Source organism: Tenrec ecaudatus, chromosome 5, assembly GCF_050624435.1.
Source record: "Tenrec ecaudatus isolate mTenEca1 chromosome 5, mTenEca1.hap1, whole genome shotgun sequence".
NCBI lineage: Eukaryota > Metazoa > Chordata > Mammalia > Afrosoricida > Tenrecidae > Tenrec > Tenrec ecaudatus.
Window position 1 is genome coordinate 143,052,344 of NC_134534.1, and position 17,172 is coordinate 143,069,515.

The window sequence follows — 17,172 nt, forward strand, 5'->3', positions numbered from 1 at the left end:
AATAGCCAACCACTTTTTGACTCGATCCTTTCTGTAACCTTGTTTCTGTTTTACCCAGGAATTGGGCCGTTCTGTAGTAAGATAGTTCCTAAATTAGGGGGGGGGGGAAATGATCTTCCAGAGAAGGCGAGTCTCAGTCATTCTGAAAAGAACTTTATCACATATAAGCAGCTGGCTGACAGAGCATTGTCCCATCTGGTCTGGATCATGAATGTATTTGTTCACCCTAAACATCAAGGGACACACTCAACGTGACCCCCTTCTGCCTCCCTCCAGAAAGGCCCCTAGGTGATGGGGCTTGTACCTTGCTGCATGCTGACTCATGGCCAACAGCAAATTGTTCTTCTCTTAAATCCTATTTGGCCCATTTCTTCTTTTTTGCCTTTATTTTCTTTCAGAAATGTGGAGATTTTGCTTTAATGGTTCCCTCGGAGTGCTCCTCCATGTTTGCACTTGTAGGCAAGTTCAAACAGTGATTCCATGTTCCCTTCTTCCTAATTGCTCTCATATAAATAGAGAGAAAACCTGTTGAGAGAAGCATCGGTGGATTAGAAAGGTTGTAGTCACTGCTGGACAATATTTCCCACTTAAAAAAAGACAAGGCCAAAGGAAAGCATAAAAATAAAAACAAACTGCTTAACACATAGACCTTGCGGATTTTGTTGAGGCGCACCCAGGAAATGTAGAGACATTTCTGAATAGAGCCTGGGCGGCCCCCCATGTGCCAACAGTACTAGAGGCAGCCCAACAGCCAGAGTTCCCTACGCGAGGACCACTTATCCAGCATTAGCACCCTGGACGTGAAAGTAGGAACACTGTACCCGGTGCCCTCTTTGTACCTAAGAATCTATAGTATTCAAGTGTACTTTCCCTAAAGTGATTTATGGTCTAAGGAGCTGCTTTTTACAATTTTACGAGAGTCCATTTTTAAAAGTTGTCCTCTCTTTCCAGACTCCGTCCACTGTGAGGAAATGTCTTTCAGATTCGGCCAGCATCTCATCAAGCCCTCTGTGGTGTTTCTCAAGACGGAACTCTCCTTTGCCCTCGTGAACCGGAAGCCCGTGGTACCAGGACGTATCCTTTGGTTTTGCTTTGTTTAAAGAGAGGAAACATGTTCCAGCCCTCAGAATCTCTCTGACCAGGATTGGCCTCTGGTGTCCGTCAGAAAGGTAAGCGAGGAATCCCGCCCACTCCTTTGGAGAGACCAGGTAAGATGTTATTCATATTTATTCTGAACCCAGCCGGTGGCACCAGTAATATGCTTGATCAGTGTTGCAGAACTTCTGAAAAGAGTTGCTTAGCAACCATGGCTTTGGAGGTGAATTTTTGCTTGACCTTTCCACAACTGTAGCTGTGTAAATAAATAAGTGCTTCTAAAATGGTCCCGATGAATATCGTGGGCACTCTGTTTCCAGACTGTCTGCTGTGAATTGTTGTCCTGGTTATGAATCGGTTGCCATCTTTGTGATGTGGACGTCAGGTACTCTGTGACAGTCTGAGACTGACTTTGTTTCTTCACCCCTTGGAAATGATCCGGGCTCTGTGTTTTAAATTAAATTGACGTACATAAATATGCTCACACAGGAAACAAATCATGTTACTCTGAAATAGCATTTTCTCTTTGGAGACTAGCCCGACGTGTGGATGATTGCTTAAACTGTTGGTGGGGGGCTGGTGTTGTCTCCTCCCGCTGAAACAGGAGATGTTGGCTTTTGTGCAGAGGGAGGAGCAAGAATTGATGAACCGTCCCGGGGGGTATTTTTACGTTGTGGAAATTGTCCCTCATGATTGTGTATCTTTAAATGTTGTACTGATCCTTCATATTATTTATTTCTTCCCCGTCTAACTTAGTTTGTGCAGAGAACAAAAAAATAGAAATCTTTATGTTTAAAAATAATAAGCATTCCCCCCATTAAAACAGTATCTCACTTTGAAATGAATTCCTCAGTAATTTTGAATGTACAACTATGCCAAGAATTTTTTTTAAAGCAAGTTTTATTTTTTCAGTGCAAAATTTCAAAGTGCTTAAGAATTTCATGAATAATCTTCTTTCTTGGCCATGTAGCTATTGAATGTTGAAAAACAAAACATCTAAATAAGGATAGCACACAGCAAAAGATAATGTGGAGTGTTTGAGAGATGCCACAAATCTCCAAATGCAAATTAGCTAAATGAAATGGTTAATTTATTGAAGTCATAATTGTGGCAAGGAACTCAGAAATGGTTTTCTGTGAACATTTTCTGAGTAATATTTTGAAATCTTTTACATTTATAAAAATAAAGCTGAGTCTAAAATATGAGTGCTTAGTGCTAGAATTCTGCATTCTTTTTTATTGAAATTAAATAAAAACAAAAGCATTTTGAAAAACAGTGCAAAATAACAGTTTTCAGTAGTACACTTATTTTATATTAAGTTAATCAAAAGACCTTGAAATTCTTGGAATAGCAAAAGCACCCCCCCCCCCCGACCAATTTGGTTTTGCTGTAAGTTTGTGGTGATCTTTTTCATGGATTAATTTTACTTAACAGAATATCTGTAAATTCTGGGGTCAATGCAATAGAGTTAAATGTCATGTCTTTTTATATGCTAGATTCAATTAATTTTTAGTGAGGAATTAGGGGACTGGGGCTTGCAAGGTGAATTCGATGAACACATCATATTGCCTTAGGTCGTGCCAACATGTGATTTGAGAGATCTACCTCTTTCTCATGCTTAGGAATGGACTTGGCTACATGATCTACCCCCCCCCCCCAATTTGGTAATAAGTTACTTGTTTTTCCATGGTTCCTGTAAACAACTCGGAAAGGGTAATATGTAAGGCTGGTAACATATTTTTGTTTGAACTCAAGAGAAATGGAAATGTCTGACTGTCAGGGAATGTCTATACAGAATATTTAGAAATTAGTGAGTGATGACTAATTTTTTCTCTTTCTGCTAAATGGAATTGTCATTTTTGAAATGAACCTGGCCAGATAACATCTTTGGGTAAATGTCAAGCACAGAGGAAATATAATATTAATAGGAAGCAACCTCAACTTGTTGGAAGGTAGGGAGAAGGATCCAGCTCTGTCTGAGGATGAGGAGAGGGGGAGATTTTTGTAATAAGTACACTTTGTAAGGCTATTTCACATAAACTGAGTTTAAAATGGTCTCAGGACCCGAGGCTAATGCATTCAGACAATCCTTTTTATATGATGATTTTGTAACTTTTGCATTTTACTTTACCTTTGTAACGCTGTTAGGTTACAACCGTGAGAAGAATCTTAATAAGGCAACTCATTGCCTGCAGACAGCTATATTCTTTTGTCTTGAGATTTGTAAGCCAAAGCTGTAGATAGCTCTGCCCACTACCAATTCATCAACTGCATCGTGTGAGCTTTGCGGTAGGTTTGAATCTGTCCCGCACACCCCACTATCCCATTCTACCCACCTTAGTGTCTCCCAGTAGCGTGGGCCATCTTGCTTTCATGAAATTCGCTCATGGAGCCCACAGTGGAGTTCTGGAGCCTGGCTCTGATCTCGTATCCCTTGCTTTGTTGCTTACCGTCCCACGTACACTTTTCTCCAGAGTGTATAGTGAGTTCAGTCTAAAAACAGCGAATGCACGGATGGCAGATGGGGAGAGGTTCTCCTCCATTTCTCCCATGTGTTGGGTGTTCAATGGATAGGTCTGTGTTTGGGGGGCAGTTTATTGACAGCTGTATGAGGATTGCAAGTCTCTATTCTGTGTTTTTGATAAACGCTTCTTATAGCCAGTATTCAAGTGGCCTTTAGGGAGGGTCCCATTGGAGAGATATTTGTAAATGTCATCTTTGAAATGATATCCTCTTTAAGAGTTTCCTCCCCTCCCTGCAAACTCCCCTTTCTCCACTTTTTTTTTCTTCTGATGACTTTGCCCACAGATTTTTCCCATCGCTTTCACAGGAGGCAAAGGCCTGCCAGGTGAACTTTTGAAGAAAGTCTGTTTGCTCCTGTCTCAGAACAGCCACTTCAGGCCCTCCTTCGCTCCACCGAGAGCAAACTCTGTTGTCCCTTGAAAAGAGTATTTAAAGCCAATTGAATAGGCTTTGGCCTCTGTGATACAACCCTAGAAGAATATGTCAGAATGCCTTTAATCTATTAACTTCTTATTACTGGATTTTTTTTTCCTTTTCAGAATGTCTTGGTAAACGAACAGGCACCTCTCTTAGAGACTGCACCTTCCACATTCAGCAGTGAGCATTTTATTCAGGGATCTGGGTGCAGCCATGCCATTGTTCATGGCTAAAAATAATTTAACCAATATGTTTAATAATTCAACACCCCCCCCCCCACACACACATGCCTCCCCTTTGCATTTCCCTCTGTCTACTGTTCATCTTGGGTGGAGCAAGAAAAATGAATTTGAACATTAGTGGAATCCATCTGGGGACTAGAGCTTTTATTGTAAATAAAATTATTCATTTGTTATGTCCCGTTGTTTTCAGCAGACAGTGTATTGATCTCTGCATTGCTATTCAGAAAGGCATAAAGAACTCTAACATAAGGGAGGCCAGTAACATTTGTGGACGGGTTGAATGTGGTGTGTAATGACAGAGACAAACCTTGCTCGCCGGCCATACTGTATTATACAAATCATTTGTCAACAGCTTATTGAATCAGTTATTAGAAAGAAGATTTATCCAACAGGAACATCACACAGAACGTTATTAGGGCCAAACAGTGTTAGGATGATGCATGAGACTTAACTTTCCGATGTGTACTTGTGAAGGATTAGACCAGGTAACTTAAGGACATTTTGCTGACTCACTTAAAACCAAAGTTTGGTGCAGTGGAAATTGTGCTCTGTGATGCAAACTCAATAGATACCAGAAAGAACTCTAAACTATGTCTCTGAACTCAAAATGCTGCCTTTCCAGAGGGAGCAACCTTGAACTCTCTCTGATGTCTGACTGTTGCCAGGCGAGGTGCTCCTGAAATAAATGAGGCACATGGTAAAAATGGCTCCTTACAGTGATTTTTACCAAATGGACACTATCGCTACAAATGCCCTTTGGTCCTTCTATAAAAAGCAGGTATGATTGTCATTTCCTGAGTAGGGTATAGTCTTGTGAAGTCCCTTAATTGCTCAGGAAACTACAGTTATTAGTCATCTGATGATCTTTCATTTCTCAAAGGAGTCTCTTTAAAACCTTCCTGTAAAAATAAAATGTACGCAAGCAAGCACCATTATAGTTGTTTGGTTGTTTTTTTTTAATTACTAAAGATAGTTTTTGGCTATTCAAATTCCCACAAGAATGTATCTTTCCCCCCCCTTGTGGTATATTAGCTCTCTTAAAATACTTTTGGAGAGGTATTTAAAGACTCTCTTGATGTCATTGGCCCCAAAGCTATAACGGGGCAGGTTGAATTTCTTCAGCTGATCTTTCCTTAAGGTAACTAGGTAGATCATTGTGTTCAAAAGACAGGCACGCAACTGTGAAGCTCAACCTATCTCTTCCCACCCTCCACCTCCATCTGGAGGTAGGGGGACGTCTATTACATGTGCACCTGCCCTTAGGTTGTAAGAAGACATTGAACTACCTTTCAGTGGCGTGGCTCCGCAGGAGCAGAGGGAGTGCTTGGATGCTTTCAGCATTCTCTAAATTGCCAGCGCTTTTTTGTCCTTTCTGTCTCTAGCATCTGCCACAGGGGATCATGCCAAGCCCTCACTTTAAGGCAGACCTTGTGTGCCTGTCACTCATTTTCATTCACCATCTGAGGACTCACTGCCCCAAAGCAAATGCATTTGACCTCCGGCACCAGTTCACCAGTTGACAGTGCTGAGGCTCCGGGAGCTGCATTCTGAGGCTCCTGTCAGCAGGCGGTGACGGTCACAGGTCCCAGAGGGGAAAGGGAAGCCCTTCTTTCTCTCCCTAGTTTATTTTTTGTTCCAAGAGTCGAGACTGGCATCTTTATTTTTATTGTAGATAGCATGATAGGTTGTTGGACCCCAACACAGAAAGAATTAACTAGGAACTTGGTGTGTGTACAGGACTCTTTAAGCTCGGATGGAGGAAAACAGGGTAGATTTTGTATCCATTGCTCTGTCCCCTTTCTATGAAGGTAACTTGCCCATAAAAGTAGTGGGCCTGAGCATGCAGGTATTGGGTGTCACCCGATCTCATCTAGGCTACCCCCCTGCCGTCTTTCCCTTCTGACTCCCCCTGGCTCTTTGCAGCCTGCTCCCTAGAGGGGGCATATCTGTGGTGTCCTTGTGGTTTACCGGGTCCTGTCCTTAGTTACTTAGCTTTGACTGTCTTTCCTTGACCTTGACCTCTTTCTCATAATAAGATTTACCTTCTAGCTTCAGGCCCCGCTGTGAATTGAGTGGGCTGGACTGGGCTGACCGACCACAGACCTGCCCACTGGCTCTTTGATCAGGGCTTTAATGGGTGTCTGCATCCTCTCAGCATTGCACGGAGGCTGTAGAATCACTTTCACCACCAGAAAAGGACACCCTTACAACCTGCTGATCTGTACAGAAGATACTTCTGTTAGTGTGTGAGAGAAGAGAGAGCTTATTACAGATGCTGGCTCGTCAGCTACACAGCAAATGGCAGGATGATAATTATCCATATCAAAATAACACTTTGAACATTTCTCGTATTAATTGCTAAAGTAGGTATCCTGTGAGGGGGAGAGCTGCTCCCCAGTTCTGTTTACTTCCACTTGGGATGGACCTCAGGTAATTGCACACTGTCGTGGTTAGCCATTACTGAGCTCTGCCCATTACATTCTGGACATGTTTTTGACCTGCTTTCCGTGAGAGTCATCAGACTGTGAGGCGTAGGAGAGGGCTGGTCATGGTGTTGCCAGCTTTGCGCTTGTGACAGAACATAATTGGAAGTAATGAATGGAATAGTACATCATTATTCATGAGAACTGTCATGTAATTAACGCAAATAATGCAAAATACACTCTAATTTCCATTTGGAATGAAAATAGATTTGATTTGTTAGAACACCAGTAACTAGTTTATGTTTATCCTATATTTTCATACACATATCAAAACTGTTAAAATCTATTGAGTGAATATACATGGATTTTCTTACAGTAAGTAAGTAAGGTGACTTTCTCCTTCCAATTGATTCTTATGTTTATTTTGTACTTCTTATATAGTGAATAATGTGTATATCTGTGTAATTTTTGCATCTGCCATGAAAATACTTATATTAATTACAAATAAAAGATCTGATTTATTTCCTTAGCTCCCATTTCCTATCTAAAACTAATTGAAAAAAATTAATAAAAATGTACAAATAGCTGTTGGCCATAAATCATAAATTGGCCCTCTCTTAAGAAGGGCTCTCTATAATATTCAGTATCAGAACTAGTTTGGATAGTCAGGCTATTTTCCTGAAATTTCTGCTACAGTCTTTCAATGTGCCTCAGGAAGCCGAGCTTGATGTAGATGGTCTCATGGCTGAGGGACAGGGTGAGGAGGGAAACATTTTCGATCTGCGGGCCATTTTTATAGTTAATAGCGAGTCACTGACCACTGAAAACATCCAAGATAGTCTCTAGAAGGCTTCTCTGCTGGGTAGCCATCAACCTATTGATTTCTGTATTGTGGGTCGTCTGGGAGATCAATGAAGTCCCTGGGGAGAAGGCAGAGTGTACCGAGCAGCTTTCAGGGGCAAGGGGTGGTGGATGTACAACACAATGCACAAAAATAATTCCTTTTTTAAATAATGGGAATCGATATGCCAGTGCCTACAGTTTCAGTTACAGCTCTGGCTTTACAGTGATGAAGCCTGTGCAAAGAAGCTGCCAGTAGACCTCTGGTATCAAGTATAGTCTTTGTTCTTTAACACCAGTGTAGTGGTAGATTCAGTGATGAAAACAACAGAATTCAATCTTTCTTGAAAATGGCCATCTCGACCTTTCCCTACGAGGTGGGCCTGCCCTATTGACTTGATGGTAGCAAGGTTTTGAGTGTGAGTGAGCTAAAGAAGTGCCCATCAAAGAATTAATTAATTTGTTGGAACTCAGAATTATCTGTTGAGTGCTCATACATCGAAAGTAAGCCATCACTTTCTTCTAGTCAACAGGGATGATTACTTCAACAGTTGTCTAGTAACATGAGTAAGGAAAATGTAACCTAGTGTGAATTACATTATCCACCTAGAGTAGTTCACATACAGAAGACTAGCTTGCTTGTTGCTATGCTGTGTTCTGTTTAAGGACCAAATGGCTCCCAGAAGTCTCCTCTGCTGAAGGTACAGCTCCATACATTTGGACTCCATTATATACAATGTAATCGGTGTTAAAAAGTGGCACAGACATTTAGTGGGACTTTTCATATTACCATAGAGTGAGAAACTGGGACCCAGACAGGTGCTATGTTCTTCACGATTTATACAGGAAGGACAACACTTGGAAACAGATGCCCCTGCCCCCCACCTGCCTCCATTCTCCCAACACTTGCTTTACTGAGAAGCAGGAGAAGAACAAGACTCACCATGTTGGCATGCACCTCCATACTCCCAAACTACCCGACGGCAGATGTGCTGAGGGTCGAGTCACATGGGGGGTGCTGAGAGCAGTTTCTCTTCCATCTTTGGGGGGTTGCTTTCTTGATGCATAAGATACCCCAAAGCCTACAGGCGGAAGCCTTCAAGACAAGGTTGTTGGCATCTTATTCCTCAGTTGGTTCTGGGAGAAGGTTTATAGGTGCTGCCATCCGATGGGCAAGTGGCATAGTGTGAATTGCTTGGAATTGCTTCCTATTTTCTCTCGGGATTTTGAGATTGCTCCAGAAAGTGTTTGCTTCTCAATTGTGAATTTTTGAATGCAGGAAAAGGAAGAGACTGATAGAGTGACATATAATGGTGGTATAAGAAGGGATTATGGGCTCGTGTTCTTGAGATGATAGAAGCAACTAAAAAAAATTCACGTTTATGGCAGGAAATGCACAACTCCTCATTGCTGTAAAGGACTATGGACATCAGCGTAATGGGCAGATGGTGTGGCTGCAAAGGTAGACACTGGGCCACCTATGCAGAGAAGACACTGGGCTAGGGACAACTGGCAAAGTTGTACAAACAAACTGAGGTGACGCTTGAATACCTTCGTAGATATTTGCATATGAACCATGCAGAAACTGGAGCTAAAGCAGAGTCACCCTCCACCTCTGACAATGACCGGTGCAGGAGCTGCTGCCTGGAAGAGAAGAGTGGCTCAGTTTCCATTTAGGGAGAGAGATCTAAATGGTCAAGATGGTATCGCAAACTTGTGCTAAGTTGGAAATAAAATTTTGAGAATGGAATTTTAAACTGGAGGATCTTTAATTATGCAAAATGACTACAAGGTTCCAGCTTCTTTTTAAAAAAACATTTTATTAGGGGCTCATACAACTCCTATCACAATCCACACATACATCAATGGTGTAAAGCACATTTGTACATTCATTGCCCTCATCATTCTCAAAACATTTGCTCTCCACTTAAGCTCCTGGCATCAGCTCCTCATTTCCCCCCTCCCTCCTTGCTCCCCCTCCCTCATGAACCCTTGATAATTTGTAAATTATTATTTTGTCATATCTTACACTGTCCAATGTCTCCCTTCACCTACTTTGCTGTTGTCCATCCCTCAGGGAGGAGGTTATATGTAGATCCTTGTCATTGGTTCCCCCTTTCCACCCTACCTTCCCTCCACCCTCCCGGAAGGGCTACAGCTTCTGCCCAAGGTGTCATTCAGATTCCAAAAACCAATAATGAAAGAAAACGGCTTTCGGTACCTCGTGGTTGGAAAGCATTGTCTAGAAGGCGGTCCTAGCACAGCCTTGCCCACTGGGTGAGACTCCTCACTATGTGGGTTACACAGCAAGAGTGATCCTGTAAATCCTAAAGGCCTGTTACTCAACACCATCGGAGTGAGGAATATATGATCTGCTGGCGGCTTTAATTCTTAAAAAGAGAATCATTTATATCGCGGATGACTGATAGATCCACTAAAAGAAAATGAACATCGGTGCCATCGAGTTGATTAGGCCTCCGAGTGATCTGGTAGGACAGGTAGAACTGCCCTGATGAGCTTCTGGGACTGGAAGCCTTCACGGAGTAGAAAGTCTTGCTCCCCAGCCGGGGGTTTCAAACTGCTGACCTTGTGGTTGGCAGCCCAGCTTGTAATCTCTACATCACTAGGCCTCCTTAGTGATAAATATACGTGTGATTAATTTAATTAATGTAATGCAGGGTGGGTAGGGAATGGAAATTTTATCTATTCAACCAATATTTTCCAAAGGCCTGCTCTATACCATGTTCTTCTTTCTTCTTTAGTTCTGATCTAAATTTTGCACCCTGCTCACTGCTAACTAGGTCAGCTTTTTTAAACCAGCAGCCACTCAGAAGGAGAAAGATGAGGCTCTCTACTTCTGTAAAGCACTGCGTTCTCTAAAACCCACAGGGCTATTTCGACCCTGCCCTATGAGGTGGGCCCTGCCCTATTGACTTGAGGGTAGCAAGTTTTTGAGTGTGAGTGAGCTAAACAAGTGCCCATCAAAGAATTAAGTGCAATTGAAACTTTTCTGGGTGACATCAACCAGAGTCCTCCCATTACACATATGCAAACCATGTCACTTGTCTGCTTACATTCCCACAATGGCTCCTTGTGTTTCTCTTAACCTAAAGCCACTGTTGTCACCATGAGACACTACATTCCCTCATGATCTCATCCACTCACCTCGTCCATCACTGCTCTCTGTTTCCTCCCACATTTCTTCTGTTCACACCACATTCGCTTTGTACTTGTCCCTGGAACATTGTAAGCACATTTTTTCTTTTCATTTTTCACCTCCCAGCTGTTCCTTCTTGTTGGAATGCTATTCCCCCTGATGTATGCATGTCGTGCTCGCTCACCTCCTTCACGTCTTCATTCCCATACCTACACTTTATTTGTTGTGGTACTACTTAATTGCTAGCTCACTAGATAACTCATTATTTGACTTCTTGTATGTCTCAGGCTGAGTAGAATATGGATTTCACATGGGCAGGTGCTGCTGTCTTGTGTTCACTAACTGTTTGTGAAATTAATTTCTTAAGTGAGTAATCCCAGTTGACCATCTTGAATCTCAAGCTTTGAAGCACAGGATATGAGATTTAAACCAAACTCATAGAGGAAAATTCTGACACATAACAAATGGATAGGACAGGACAGAGCTGCTCTGTAAAGTTGCTGAGGAAGGAAATCTTTGTGGAAGCCAATGACCTCATCTTTTACGCATAGTTGCCGCTGGTAGTTCGAATGTAGATTTGGGTAGCATCCCAAGGCTTAACCCACTCCACCACCAGAAAAATTCTAAAGTGTAAGTTCTCCTTTAAAAAATAAAATAGTTTGCTAAATACAGCAAACCGTACAGGGCAGTGGTTAAGATCAGTGTCCACTGGGATTGTTTATAAACTGACACATGTGCAAATACGCTTACTATGGTGCATAGTTATTCGTGATCATTCCAAAGCATCCTGCCTTGAGAGAGCAAGCAGTAAGTGCATGAGAAAACCAGCCACCACCCCAAGAACAGTTTGCAGAAATTTCCTTGTGGATTCCAGCCAGGCCTGTGACAGCAGTTTTCTCAACTGAGCCCTTCTATCTGGGGAGGTATTTTATTTTAACTAAACTAAACATTTTAACTAAACTAAACATCAGAAATTAACAGAAGGGTTCAGTATCTTATCAGCTGGCGCGTGTTGATTTCTCAATGGTTCCAATGCCACTGCTTTGCCTCCCGCGAGAGATCTGGAGCTAGAGGGTTGTACATGTACTATCTTCACTCTTCAGTGGTTTTATGGCTCCTCTTCTTGCATTTTCACTATATAGATTTTCATTATAAAGATTTTCTCATATATTACTCATTTATTGGTCTGTTTTCCTTTTTTCTGTAATTTCTCTGTTTTTTGTAGAAGTATTTATATTTTCTGTATCTCATTGCCATCAAGTCAATTATGACTCATAGCAACTCCATAGGGAAGTGTAGACCCTGCCGCTGTGGGTTTCTAAGGATGTAAATCTTGACAAGAGTTGAAAGCCTCATGTTTCTCTCTTGGAGTAGCTGGTGGGTTAGAACTGTCGATCTTGTGCTTAGTAGCCCAATGAGTAACACACTATACCACCAAAGCTCCTTTTTCCCACCCCCATACCCTGTATTCTTTGTTCTCTTTCATTTAAAATAATCCCTTTAGGTTACCAAGAGAATTGCCATTAGAACAATTTTATTTGTCTACTTGTTTATTTTCTGAATTGCTTATCCCAGAAGAGTCTGCTTTGTCCTATGGGCTGCGATGACCCAGAATTTGGCTTGACATCAATGAGGTTCATTCGATTTTTTGGATGATGGATAGAGTATATTAAAGTAAAATCATTTAAAAATAATGAGTAAAGTAACAAATGTCCTGAAGAAAATAAGGAAAGTAAGATGGAGCTAAAATGAGGTCAGTGACTCACTCACTCACTGTCTCACTCACTCACTCACTCACTCACTCACTCACTCACTCACTGTCTCACTCACTCACGCACTGTCTCACTCACTCACTCACTCACTCACTCACTCACTCACTCACTGTCTCACTCACTCACTCACTCACTCACTCACTCACTCACTCACTCACTCACTCACTCACTGTCTCACTCACTCACTCACTCACTCACTGTCTCTCTCACTCACTCACTCACTCACTGTCCCTCTCACTGTCCCTCTCACTCACTCACTGTCTCACTCACTCACTCACTGTCTCACTCACTCACTCACTCACTCACTCACTCACTCACTCACTGTCTCTCTCACTCACTCACTGTCTCACTCACTCACTCACTGTCTCACTCACTCACTCACTCACTCACTCACTCACTCACTCACTCACTGTCTCTCTCACTCACTCACTCACTCACTCACTCACTCACTCACTCACTGTCTCTCTCACTCACTCACTGTCTCACTCACTCACTCACTCACTGTCTCACTCACTCACTCACTCACTCACTGTCTCACTGTCTAAAAATAAAATAAAATAAAATGAGGTCAGTGTATAAAATACATATAGAATGTCCATGTACTGATTAAAGAGAGGTCCCAAGTTGACTTGAAACTTTCTAGCACCAAATAAAAACAGAAAGCATATCCAATTTGGGTTTAAAAGTATTAAAAGCAGGCCAATTGCTTAAGGCCAACAGAAACCTTCCAATCCCAGAAGATCAAGTTGTCAGTTTTCCTTTGGGTGTCCTTCCACATAAAGTTGACGTCAGAATATGTAATTGATAATATTCTCAAATATCCTTATAATAAATGTTCCGACTACTATTCATCATCTCTACCTCGCTCAGCAAACCTTGCAGACTCCACGATAATCTCTCTAGTTACCTTGTCTCAGCTCCCTGTCCTCCACCTACTTCAACCTGAATACCACAGAAATAGTTGATTGGGCATTTTAACATATAAATTAGAAAAGGTCATTCCTTGGCTTTAAGTGCTTCTCAAACTATGTCAGTGAATTGAAATAGAAGCACATGGGCTCAGCTTGACTTCATGGATTTCTGGCCACTGCCTCAGTGAGCTTCTTCCTTCTTCCACATGTGTGCAACCAGCTCACGTCTCCATCAGGAAACCACTCACTTCTGACCTTCACATGCCTCTACAGAGTCCAGGCTTCTGGTCCCAGTTCTACATCATCCCTGTCGTGAGGCCACAGCTGAATCTATCTCAGCCCTCTCACCTTAGTAGGCTCTACTGGTCCTGCCACTGGGGTCAGGAGCGGGTACCAGAGAGGGAAGGATGTCCTGCATCCATTTACCCTTGGTGGGTGAACAACCGTTTCACATGTTAAAAATCCTAGATTTTGGACAACCAGATATGACTGCATCTGGAGCATCTTAGGTCATGCAACTTAATGGTTTTGTTTTTCATCTGAAAAAAAAAAGCCACTTGCCTACTTGTCTCCTGGGATACTGAAAGGACTAAAACCAGATGGTAGAATATTTGTGTTTTGCTCAGGGGTGCATGGTATAATAATTAGAAAATTGTAATTGACCATAAACTGAAAGTTCAAGGTAAGTCCAGGGTTTGGGTCAAGGTACCGAATGTCATTCAACAGTGGCTCTAAATTTATAAAATGGAAGCTTATATTGAATTAAAAGGAACTTCGTGGATCTCTTAGTAAATATTGAAAATGTTGTATAAAATATTGAAAAACTCAGACCTGATTTTAAATGATTCACTTAAAAATGGCCTTAAACATCATCTGGTACTTAATGTTAAAAATGTAAGTCGATAGAGACTTTGATGTTTTCTGGGTCATTTCCTTCCTTCTTTTTTAGAAAAAGTGAAGAAAACAACGAGGACTTATTATTTTATACTAATTTCCGTACATGAAAAGGGTAGGTATGTGGACAATCGGAAATTCATTCATGATTTAGCATTGCTTTGCCATCATGGTTTTAAATTTAAGCATCAAGGGGCTCGATGAATCTCTCACTAATCATAATGGAAGTTACTGTACATGTCTTCTCTCCTCCACACAGAGCTGAACAATGACCTCTAACACTGGGATAGTGTCTTTCTGTTTGAGCTAATTTCAGTCATTTTTTAAGTGAAGCATCTCTGTACCTACTTAGGGCAAAGAGAGGGCTAATATTTCAGTGATATGCAATAGGCCTTCGTTTTACAGCTCTCAGCCTTCTTGTCCGGAAAGGCTTTGGCTGGTACTAACTCAGTCTCTGGACTGTGCTTCTAGTCCATTTCTTCTTTCCCCTCCCTCTCCTGACTTCCCCCACAACTCAGTCTCTTGATACAATAGTCAGTACACATTGGTACTCGCCATTAATGCAGTTCTGAAACTATTGAAATATGATGGGGCAAACGAGCTCCATTTATTCAATCCACTTGGAATTCCCAATATCATCTAGTAGTTATCAGTGTATGAAGGGCTTAAATAATTGTTTTATTTACATTGTCTTTGTAAAAGCCATCTAATTTATATCAAATATAAGAGATTTGTAAAACTCACATTGATTTTTTTCTAATTATAAGACTACCTGGCTATTATAGAAAATAAAATCATCTTTAATCTCATTATCTATAAAAAAAATCTCTGCTAAACTTTCAGGTTTTCTTCTTTCTACTTTGTCATCATTGTTTGTGTGTGTGTGTGTATGTGCATGTGTGTGTTCAAATGTCTATATATGTTCAAGAAAAGTGGGATGATAAAATACATGTTACTGTTGGTAGGTAATGTGTGGGGTCTGAAACACTGCCTTTTCCCTTAGAATCCTCAACATTCTCACTACTCTCAAGCCCATTGCTTCTTCCCCTCCCTCAACTCATTGCGTGGAGTGCCTCCTTCTCCAAGTGCGACCTTCTTCTCCCGGGTTGATTCCTTCTGAAAACCTGTCTGAGGAGCAGGACATGACGTCCCACCACACCTTGCTTCTAGAGAGCCTTCCGACATCCTTTTTCTAAGACAGATTGGTTCTTTCGCCTGGTGGTGGAAGTTTCAATATTCTTTGTGGACATCCTAATTCAAGTTCTCCCATTCTCTGAGCTTCTTTAATGCTTGTCCAGCGACCGCATGCAGATGAGGTGGTTAGAAGTACCATGACTTGCATCGGGTGCATCTTAGTTCTTGAATCTTCCCATCTTTATAAAGATGTCATATAAAACTTGTAGTATTTTATAGTTGGATTTTTCACCTATTTAATTGTTAATATTCTATGATGGCTTAAACTATACTCAATTCTAATTTTATTGATAATGTAACATGTGAACTTAGTACACGATCTTATTTATTACTGCCTTTTTAACCTAGATGTAATGAACATTTAACTTTTTATGATCTTTGGTAATTTTGATAAATCTTAAACAGGAACCATTTGTTAAACGTTTAAAAAATAATTTTATTGGGGGCTCCTACAACTCTTATCACAGTCCATATATACATCCGTTGTGTCAAGCATATTTATACATTTGTTGCCATCATCATTCTCAAAACATTAAGCTTTCTGCTTGAGCCCTTGATATCAGCTCCTCATCCCCCCTCTCCCTGTTTCCCCCTCCCTCATGAACTCTTGATAATTTAAAAGTTATTATTTTGTCATATCTTACACTGTCCGACATCTTCCTTCACCCACTTTTCTGTTGTTCGTCCCCCAGGGAAGAGGTTATATGTTGATTCTTACTCCACCTTCCCTCTTTACCCCACCTTCCCTGCACCCTCCAGGTATTGCCACTCTCACCACTTTTATGAGTTTTAAAATTATTGATATTCATAAATTTCTTTTACACCAGCAGTGTGTAATAGTACATACTTCAACGTATCCTCATCAATCTTTAGCATGATTTTGATTTGTTTTAACCTTTGCCAATTTGATAGATTTTTTTACATAGTTTATTTTTCATTTGAATTGTATACTTGCTAAGGGAGTGAGCTGTTAAATGTGTTTACTTCTTGTTTTTATTATTAAATTGTCTGTTAATGGCTTGCACAATATTACTAGAGTATTTTTTAAGCTCAATTTGTTAGGCATCTTTTAGAAATTAACTTTCTGCCTCATGTTTGTTAAAAATATTCTTACTAGTTTAATGCCAGCCTCTTCAGTCTGTTTATGATATTATTAACATATAAAAGCATTAACATTTGTTGTAGTTAAGGTTATTGACTTTTATTGGTGAGGTTTTCCACTGTTTTTATGCTTAGAGAGCCTTTTTGCTATCTTGAAATCAGTAGAGGATGTATATACAGTCATATCACATTCACGATACATTGTATGAACTAGCATTTTGCATGATGTAAGCCTTGTGCAAGCACCACATCTGGTCCTGCTTTTTCGTTAATCATCTCCAGCACGCTTCATGCCTCAGCAGTGATCATTACCTTGCTGCGAGGGGTTGCTTTTGTGTTTGTTTCCTCAGTACAGACCATTAAGAGTTTCTTCATATCTAATAGAGATCCCGCTTTATTTTTGTTAACCTTGAAGCTTTCAGTATTGTCCACCTGTTCACAGTTGGTTTTCCTCTTTTTGAGGACCTTCATGATGGTTGCGTGCTACATGCCTCCATCGTGTGCAAAAGTACTTACGGATTTTCCACCTTCCTGTTGTTTAACCTTCTTTTACTGCACTTCCAAGTTGATTTTCTCCTTAGTCTCTCACGGCAACTGTTGCGC

The 17,172-nt window shown here is 41.0% G+C and overlaps 1 protein-coding gene across 4 annotated transcripts in view; it reads left to right on the plus strand.

The window, feature by feature from the left end:
- Positions 1–17,172, plus strand: part of FHIT (fragile histidine triad diadenosine triphosphatase) — a 1,786,389-nt gene that overhangs the window by 793,586 nt on the left and 975,631 nt on the right. For all 4 annotated transcript variants that reach the window (XM_075550745.1, XM_075550742.1, XM_075550743.1 and 1 more), the window contains one exon: positions 952–1,074. In XM_075550745.1, coding sequence (XP_075406860.1) covers positions 972–1,074 — 103 coding nt within the window. In that variant the 5' untranslated portion in view covers positions 952–971. The remainder of the gene's footprint in view (positions 1–951; positions 1,075–17,172) is intronic.